The sequence below is a fragment of the Hippopotamus amphibius genome, chromosome 9 (genome assembly GCF_030028045.1).
Source record: "Hippopotamus amphibius kiboko isolate mHipAmp2 chromosome 9, mHipAmp2.hap2, whole genome shotgun sequence".
Classification (NCBI taxonomy): Eukaryota; Metazoa; Chordata; class Mammalia; order Artiodactyla; family Hippopotamidae; genus Hippopotamus; species Hippopotamus amphibius.
The window spans coordinates 40,756,480-40,766,831 of record NC_080194.1 but is presented as its reverse complement, the minus strand read 5'-3'; the positions used below and the strand labels follow the sequence as shown (position 1 = coordinate 40,766,831).

General features: G+C 36.0%; 1 protein-coding gene across 1 annotated transcript; it reads right to left on the bottom strand.

Moving 5' to 3' along the window:
- Positions 1-596: 596 nt before the first annotated feature.
- LOC130861514 (olfactory receptor 51F1-like) lies at positions 597-1,553 on the bottom strand. Its single transcript, XM_057750450.1, has one exon. The coding sequence runs from the start codon at positions 1,551-1,553 to the stop codon at positions 597-599; it is 957 nt and encodes a 318-aa protein (XP_057606433.1).
- Between the last annotated feature and the right edge of the window lie 8,799 nt (positions 1,554-10,352).

Below are 10,352 nucleotides of genomic sequence, written 5' to 3'. Positions count from 1 at the left end.
GAAGACTAAAAGTTATACTATTAGAAACCCATCACAATGTGTTAAAGGCATGTTATACAGATGTGAAGATCCAGTTCCTATTTCTGATCCCACGACATTTTTGCAGTTGCTTTTGGCAGAGTACACAGTACACTTGTGAAGAACACAGTGTCTAAGGTACAGAAAGCCTGAATTCAAATCTCAGTCCTGCTCTGTTAGATATCTTGCTTTTGATGGCCTAAATGTCTCTTAAGCCTCAGTTTCTTCATTTCTAAAATATAATTAATCGTTTCATTGAGCTGTTTTAAAGAATAAATGGTGTGTATTAAAAGTAGTTAGTAGAATACCTAGTGTAAAATAAACAATAAATGTTAGTTACTATGGGTATTATTTTAATTAATTATCATTATTTTTCTGCTTCTATTATTGGACTGTGAAATCCTTAAGGTATATTATATATGTATTTTACTACTGAAAACACAAAAATGCTTATTAAATATTTGTTGAATAAATGGAAAGATGAGAAAAAATGTCTGACAGGCAGTAACCTACCAGAAATGCTTTTCTACAGTGAAAGCCACTTGTATCATGATTTTCTTAAATTTAATTATCTCTGTCTATTTTGTAAGAAGACTGAGAATAGCCTTGCGAATCTGTTTCGTTTTTACACTGTAGATGATGGGGTTGAGCACAGGGGGCAGAAGCAGGTATATATTGGCCATCATCGAATGGACCACTTTGGGGCATGATTGCCCATAGCGATGCACCAAGGACAAGCTCATCATGGGGATGTAGAAAATAGCAACTGCTCCAATGTGGGAGACACAGGTGCTAAAGACCTTGTGTCGCTCTTGAGAGGAGGCAATACTGAGGACAGAGCGAATGACCAAGATATAAGACAGGACAATGCACGGTGTATCTACTCCTGTGGTCAAGATGAGATCAGTTAATCCACAGATGCTATTGGCCCGAGTATCCGAACATGCTAATTTAATCACATCAGGATGATAGCAGTAGGAGTGGGAAAGCACATTCACTCTACAGAAATTGAGGGGCTTAAGAAGCAAAAGTAGTGGTACAATTAATACTACAGAGCGTATAATCATCAAGAGGCCCATCTGAATGATCCTGTAATTCGCGAGAATAGTAGTGTACCTCAGAGGATCACAAATTGCCACGTAGCGGTCAAAGGCCATAGCCACAAGAACCCCAGATTCTATGGAGGTAAACCCATGAAGAAAAAACATCTGGATAATGCAGCTATCTAGACTGATTTCACTTGCATCAAACCAGAGGATACCTAATGTTGTTGACATTGTAGAGACAGTCAAGCCCAAGTCAGCAGCTGACAGCATGGAGATGAAATAGTACATGGGCTCGTGGAGACCCCGCTGGGTAATGATGACACACAGGATCATGCTGTTCCCAGAGAGGGCAGTGGCATAAAGAGCGCAGAAGGGGATGGAGATCCAGGCACGCACGAACTCTAGGCCAGGAATCCCAGTCAATAGGAAAGCTGGAGGTTTAGATGTTGAGTTACCTGAGATTCCCATGTTGTCCTGGACTTGCAGCATTTATCTCCACAATGCTCACATCCTACAGATATAATAAGTTATCCTGTTACACAAAAATATTTAGATACATTTTCTTTTGGTTAGGAGAGCTATGTAAGGTCATGGGTAAGTACCCTATCACCGTGAAAGCTTTAAATCAAACTCTAGTATATATATATATATATATATATATATATATATATATATATATATATATATATAAAATACACACACACATATATATAGAACATTTTTACTCTTAAATTCAAGGAAAATACATCTATATAATTTCATACATTTTGATGATAATTATTTTCTATATTGACAGAATTTTAAGCTCAATAATATAAAATTAAATGAGTAGAGAATTAGTTAAGAAAAATCAGTACATTCAATTTTGAATATGTTGTGTAAGAAATGACTAAGAGAAATTAACCTAAAGATTTCCATGAGTCTGCAGTACCCATGTAGGTGTAAATCTCCAGGCAAACACTTCCAGGTTTTTGCTGGTAATATACATTTGGAAGTTACCACTATATAAATGCCATTTTAATCCAGTAGTGTCGGTAAATACCTTCAGAGAGTAGATTTTTATAAAAGAAAACCAGTAAAGATGGAATTCTATAGATGTTATTGGAAAGGTGTATACAGACTAAAGCACGATGAGACTAGACAGCGTTCCAGGAACCGTTAAAACCAAGAGAGCCTAGTGTCATGACTGGGTGTTACAGGAACAACAGTGTTGAATTGCTTAAGTGATCAGGTCTTCCAAGGATAGGAAATTTCAAATGCTGCTGAAAGCACACGAGTGACCCTATGGAACAGAAAAAGCAGTACAGCAATACAAGCTGAGAACCTGCCACAGTGACTTGAGCAATGAATGGAAAAGTAAGTCGTGGAGGCACAGTGTACATTACTTTTGGAAACCCGTCAGTGAAGGCAAGGAGAAAAATAAGCCACAACTAAAGACGACCATAAGGTGGATGGGGGAGTTTTGTAAGACTGGAAAGACGTAGAGAACTGTACATATTTATAAACTGATGTTAAAGATACAGTACTTAGTGAGAGATTAAAAATATAGAATGATAGGAGTTAATTGGTATAGAAAATTCCGTAAGAAAATAGTAGGTGATTGAATATAGAGCATGATAGTAATTAGCCCTCCCAAATATGAAGACCAACATTTCCACCGACACCAGAGGGTGAGTGCAAGTGGGTAGCGTGGTGGAAGTTTCTGTAGGGGAACTATCACCCAGTGCTGCTCGTTTTTGTTTTTGTTTTGTTTTATAATTTTTAAAATTGTGGTCAAATACACCTAACATAAAATTTACCATCCTAGCCATTTTAAGGTGTACAGTTCAGTGGATTTAAATACATGCATAATGTTGTGCAACCATCACCATCATCCATCTCTATAACTCTCTTCATCTTGTAAAACTGAAACTCTATATACCCATGAAACAATAACTCCCCATTCTCCCCATTTCCCAGCCCCTGGCAACCACCATGTTACTTTCTATGTCTATGATTTTGACCGCTTTAAGTTTCTCATATAATTGGAATCATACAGTATTTGTTCTTTTGTGACTGGCTGATCTCACTTAAAATGTCCCCAGGAGTCATCCATGTTGCACCATATGTTATAACTTCCTTCCTTTTTAACCAGTGCCTAATTTTTTCCTCCCTGAATGATTAGGAGGAAATTGACTGCTGTTCAAGGAGTATGAGGTAATGAATGTTGTTTGGAGTATAAGATAGAGGTTTTCAGTAGACATTGCAGGGAATAGAAAAGGCACTTGACTCAATACACACAGAAATGTTATAAATGTTATAAGCTTTGTTCAATGAGCATTTAAAAATTCTCTTTAAAGTGATAAATGTACATTGTTAAAATAAATTCTAGGAAGCCTTAAAATCAAATAATAGTTTTGTAACAATATTTTTCCATCAAGCTTTTAAAAATACTAGGTAAATTTTACTTCTTGAAAGTCAATTCCCTATAATAGGTATACATGTTACCATTCCCTTTAGGCTAGTTTTCTACAGTTCCCTTTGAATTGCCAGTTCCCAGGCTCAGATATGTGTGTTATATGAGTCCCTGAGGACAGGGTTAAAATGTAATGTTATCTGACTTTTGTGTAAGATCATACGAATATTTACGAATAGATAAGAAAGCACAAAATCAATACAATAAACACGTTTCTCTAGCTTCTTACCAGCTTCATGTGGGAAAAGGAGCCTTCTCTGTCTTTACCAGCAGAGAGAGAACAAGTTACAGCTCTGGAGCCATGGACTTTATTGTAACGTGGAATTGAACTGTGGGGTCATTGGTAAAAATGTGAATCTCCCTGGGGCTGCATACAGGGAAACTTATTAATATAGTAGAGTGTGTGTAACCTCAGAAGGGTTTTAGCTGCTGACTCAAGTGATCAGTGGTCCCCAGAGACAATAATACAAGGCAAAATAAACCAAATCCACATAAGTGGAAAGCGTAGACTTTGTTCTAGGCACCAGAGAATAGAGAGATGCATGCATGTCATTGTGTCTAGGTTATCAGTGTGCTAGAAAGATAAGAAAACAAATCACTGTTCACTGGAATAATTACAGAGACAATGAAGACAGAAGAAAACATGTACTTCAGTCTCCAAGCCCCTGTTTTTCACTACCACACTAACCCATAGGGAGGATGATACCTCCATTCCCAAATCCATCTCTCTCCAGCTACTCACTTGCTTTTTCCCAATAAATGGGTCAGCTCCTGGTATAGTAATTGGGCCCAATTTTGCTAGTGGCTGGGGTCACTGTGGGTAAATGGTGAGTTCTCATGTCTATGTGTTCTTGCTCTCTTACTTGCTGTTTTCCTGTGTTGCTAAGTGCAAGGATCTAGACTCTTGGGGGAATTTGGCCATCCTTGTCATTGTGGCCAGTTGAGTAATGGATGCAGACTACTGTACAGACCTGGTAATTGTAGACCCATAGGAAAAGTGAAAATCTACACCCAAACACTATATATCTCCTTTATAGAGAAGCCCCACATCGTCGGAGGGAGTCCTGTGTTTGCCTAGATATCAATAAATCCAGTAACGTGTTCCCCATTTAGCTATTTTTCTTTAATGTCTACTTGGCTATTATTCCTACGTATCCTTGTGTGAGAACTCTCAATGGCAAAAAGTGTTTGGGGTTCAATTCAAGCATATAATTCTACCTGGAAACACTGTCCCCAGCCCCTTCCCCAAATGTCTGGATTGATACTTCAACAGCGAGCAAATTATTGTTTAAAATTTAATGTCAGTGTTAAAGAATGAAAGTTTCATCACTATTGCATTCAAAGACCTTAGACTCTAACTAGGGTTTCCAACCACATCCTGCTGTTATGGACAGATTATAGACTAATAAAATAGTCCCTGATTACTCCTGCTTTCTTGAGCCCTTGTGTAATTCTCAGATCTTGAGTGTGGGTAGGACCTATTCTCACTTTTATCCAGTAGAATATGGCAAAGGTGACAGGACATTACTTCTCTGCTTATATTACTTAAGATCTGGCTTTCATGAAGCAGGCTGCCATGTTGTACAGGCCCACATGGCAAAGAACTGAGGGCTGTCTCCAGCCAACAACCAGCTAGAAACTCAATATGCTTCCTCTAGCCAACAGCCAGCAAGAAACTGAGCTTCTTAATCCAGTAGGCTGTGAGGAACTGAGTCCTGCCAGCAACCACGTAATCTTGACAGCATATTCTTCTACAGTTGACCCTGGCCCTGACGACATCATGATTACAGCGTTGCAGAGGACTTGGCGCACCTGTGCCCAGCCACTGCATTTATGGTTATCTGTTTTGCAGCAATAGATAACTTCTACTTAAAAGCTGCAAAAAATCTGTTGTGGTTGTCCTTTGTTGCTTACTATCTCTGGTTGCTAGTGAATGTAGAAACACTAAAATACAGAATGACATTTACTTCTGCCCTGAGTGATAGGCCACAAGTCTTTATGGAGACTTTGATCTTAATGAGAACAAAGATTGTGCACTTTACCCTTTGGCATCATCTAAAACACCCTGAACACAACTGCGTACCTCATAGGAAGAAAATCATGATTTGTTGAATTGTAAATAATATTTTAATAGAAAGATAATAACATCCACTTAGGAAATTATGCATTTCATGAGCATACTGCTAAATGATTTATCACATGACTGCTACCCAGCCAATGATACAGAATAAAGGCCAGTGAGGTTTTTTCCTTTGCTTTACAGGACTTTTCCTTTGCCTTATGGACTAGATAGGAAATATTTTAGGCTTTTTCTGCCCATAGAGTTTTCTGTCATAACTACTTAATTCTGATGTTGTAGCATGATACAGCCATAGACTGTTCTGAATTGGCATGGCTGAGTCCAGATTAAACTTGCTTTATAAAAGAAATGGCAAGCAGATTTGGCCCGCAGGTCATACTTTTACCCATCATGATACACAGCCTTACCAGATATTATCTAGTGCCCCAGCCTCAGCCCCATCCTATTAACTATCCCCTCCTTCTACACCAAAAGTAACTACTATCCTGACTTCTGACATCCTAGAGTAGTTTTGCTCATGACTTTCATTGACAATATAATGAAATATAAATGCATAAATTGAATATTATGATATGTATGCTTTTGTTTCTGGCTCATTTCACATTATGAGATTTATCAGTGTTGTATGTCGGAATTGTTCACTCTTTTTAATTCTTGTAGTTGTATGAACACACCAAAAATTGTCCATTTTTATTTCTCTGGACACTTCCATTGTGTCCAGGCTTTGGTTATAAATAATGATGATGCTATGATGAGTATTATGTCTCTCAAGCACACATCTATACACTTCCGTCAGTTACATCCTATGAGTAAAATTTCTGGGTCAGTTTTGAGATACTGCCGGTTTTTGAAAGTTTGTACCAGTTAACATTCACACCAGCAGCATGTGAGAGTTTCTGTTGATTCATATCTTTACCAATATTTGGTATTATCAGTATTTTTAGTGATAGCAATTCCTGTAGGTTTGTAGTCTATCTGATTTTGGTATTAGTTTGCATTTTCCTAACTAATGATGTCAGATGCATTTAAAAGCACTTTACATCTGGTTTCTTATGAAGTGTCCATTCCAAACTTTTCTCCATTTTTCTATTGGCTCATTTGATTTTTCTTATTTATTTTATAGAATTCTTTATATATGCAGGGCACATATCCTCTATTTAATATTCACTTTCTTAAAAGTGTCTTTTGATGGATAAAATTTCCCGTTTTAATTTAGAGAAAGCTGCTTTTTTTTTTTTTTTTTTTGGATTAGTGTCTCATATGTTAAAGAAATAGTTGTTTACTCCAACAACTTAAATATATTGTCCAATGTCAACTATAGAAACTTTACTTTTTTATCGTTTGCATTTACATCTATAATCCATTTGGAACAGATTTTTGTTTATGGTATGAGGTGGAGGTCAAGTTTATTTTCTGTGTAGTAATATAAAATTAACTCAGCAACTTTCATTGAAGAGACCCTCTTTTCTCCACTGCTGTATGGTTCCACATTTATTATAAATAGAGTGTGAACATATGTAGTGTGTAAGTTTTGGACTCTTTTCTGCTTTAATACTCCATTTGTCTAATTCTGGGCAAAAATCACATTGTCATAATTACTGTAGGTTTGTAATAGTTCTGATACTGAATAGAGTAAGAGAGAACTTTATTTTAGAAAGTTCATTATGAACTTTAGAATAACTAGTTAATACACACACACACCCCCCAATCTACACAGAAATTCTGAGATATTGGTGGGATTACATTGAACCAGTCTGGGGAGAATATTCCACAACACTTTAAAGTACTGAATCATTTAATTCATGAATATGGTTTATACCTCCATGTACTTAGGATTTCATTAGTTTCAATGCTGTTTTATAGTTTTCAGAGTAGACGTGTTTTATACCGTTGTGAAATTTAGTCTTAGGTGTGTGGTTTTTCATGTATTTTAAATGGTAACCCTTTAAATCTACTCTTCTAAGTGTTTGTTAGTGGAAAGTATGAAAAATACTCTTCGTGTGGTGACGTACCACAAATCTTATTTGCTGATTCTTTTTGGTCTTCTATATAATCTATCCAGTTTTCTATAAATAATAGTATTTACATTTCTTATTTCCTTTCCATTTATTCTGTGTGTGTGTGTGTGTGTGTGTGTGTGTGTGTGTGTGTGTATGTTATTTCCCTTTGTGTGATTGGGTCCTTCTTTGCAACATTGAATAAGATTTTTTTTTCTTCTTTTTATTTTATTTTATTTTATTTATTTATTTTTTGAGGTACACCAAGTTTAATCATCTGTATTTATACACATATCCCCATATTCCCTCCCTCCCTTGACTCCCCCCCCACCCTCTCCGTCCCAGTCCTCTAAGGCATCATCCATCCTCAAGTTGAACTCCCTTTGTTATACAACAACTTCCCACTGACTATCTATTTTACAATTGGTAGTATATATATGTCTATGCTACTCTCTCACTTTGTCTCAGCTTCCGCTTCACCCCCTGCCCCCGGCAAACCTCAAGTTCTCCAGTCCATTCTCTGCATCTGTGTCCTTGTTCTTGTCTTGTCACTGAGTGAGACTGGTTTTTATAAAACTCATTAGGGAGTGTTCCTTATTTTCCCATTCTCTCAAAGTGTTTGTGTAGTTGGAACCTATAGGTTGGAAATTCAAGCAAATTGTTCTGTTAGTTTTCTTTCTGTCTGTCTTTCTTCCTTCCGTCCTTCCTTTCCTTCCTTTTCTCTCTCTCTCCCTCCTTCATTTCTTTCTTTGTTTGTTCCTTTTTTCTTTCTTCTTTCCTACTTTTATGTCTTTGTATCGGTTTGTAAATATGAATGTAATGTATTTAATATATATGGGACTATTGAGCCTTTTTTTTATTTGATTAGTATTCTAAGTTGTGCTTTTGAGATATTTTTACATATCTAAATTTTTGAAAAATTGGCATCCAGGTTTTAAAAATTGTTTTATTTTACATCTTCAAAAGTGTCTGTAGGATGAGTAGTGATGTCACTTCATTCCTAACATTGATTGTTTTTATGCTTTTCCTCAATTATAACTGATCACTCTTGCCAGTCAAGTTTATTAGTCTTTCTGATGAATTAACTTTTGTCTTTTTAATCTTATTTATTGTTTAATAGTTTTTAAGCAATTTTTTTGCACTAGCATTTATTATTTGACTTATTTTATTTTTCTGGGTGTTTTTTGGGGGGGTATTCTTTACTTTTTTTTCTAAATTCTGGAGAAAAATACTTAAATAACTTGTTTTCAGTCTTTCTTTTATTTCCTAATATACTTATTTTCTACTGAAATCTTTTCTCTAAGCCCAGTTTTAGCTTTACCTCCAAATTTTTTACTTGTTGAAGAAGAAATGGCAAGGAGAGGAAATGTTTAAAAACTTTATAATAGAAAAGAAACACATAAAATGGTGAGACTTCATTTGTGAAGGGTGGAAGGAGGTAAGGCATAACAGAAGCTGCTGGGTGGTAATCAGAGGCACACTTGTAAGCACATAATTAATATTACAGTTCTACTAATTTATCATTTCTCTATCTACCATTGTTCAATTTTACTAACTTTTGGGAAAATTTAACGAAGGAAAAAGTTAATACTGTTTACAGTAAGCTCAGAAATGCTATTATGCTATTAAATCCAATGAGTTACAAATCACCTTAAGGTGTAAATGTTTCTACAAGGTATAAAATAACACACAAAAATATCTTTCCTTCAGTGCATTATTTCATACTCATCACCCAATTTTGCCCCTCCCTTCATATATCTTGTATCTTATGTCAGGATTTTCATGAGGGGAGAAAAGGAAGCCTATTTGAAAACTGGATATTGTCAGGATAGACAGGAAGTCAATAATTTTATTACCAATTCTGTCTTCTCCTTTGAGCTCTTGGAATTTTGCAATCTTCATTACCTGCCCTTGAGGACTTAAGGATTAGAGCTTGTAATAGAAATCTTAGAATATATTTCAAGTCCAGCAATAGATCATAATACCAGAACTACAGAATCCCTACATATAAACCAGAACAAAAGGGAAATTTATATGGCATTAAGGGAGTGAAGATAAACATTTCTTAAAAATGGCCTCAAATCGGAAGAATAAAGGGAGAATATTTTTCTCCAGGGCACAATGGATATTCCTTAAAAGGTAATCTAATGAAACTTCCAATTCCAGTTCATCATTCTTTAAGCTTCCATACTTTAACTTTACTTAGCACAAAGGTTATTTTATAAGCTCACATATAACTTCTCTTACTCCTTCCACTGTCACATACACCCCTTACTCCAGCTATACTCACCACATACAACTCCTTGGTGCATCAGGCTATGTCATATTTCACTGACTTCACAGTCCTGTGCCCCGGGCCTGGAAGATCCTTACATTTTTATATGTTACACATTCTTCTTAGTCCAAAAATTTACTTCCTCTAAGAATTCTTTGAGTTTCCAGTATGATCTCGATATTTTCTTCAGTGTCCATATAACCTCTTGGATATAACTATATGATAACACTTCTCATTCATTGTTATTATATATTTAATGTTATGTCCCTGCCACTGGACTATATAAACTATTTGAGAGGAGAGGATTTTTGTTATAAAACTTTGTATTATCATACTAAGAAAAAGCCTAATGTTACTCAATAAAATGTCAAAGGAAGAGAGGAAGGAAGCAAGACTATCTTTATCTAGGTCATTGCATGGTCAGACTGACCACTCTGGAAATAACTTGTGGAAAGATTTACGGATTTGTTTGGTCTTCACG

Coding starts and splice junctions, on each gene's coding strand:
- LOC130861514 (XM_057750450.1), bottom strand. CDS start 1,553: ATGCTGCAAGTCCAGGACAACATGGGAATCTCAGGTAACTCAACATCT.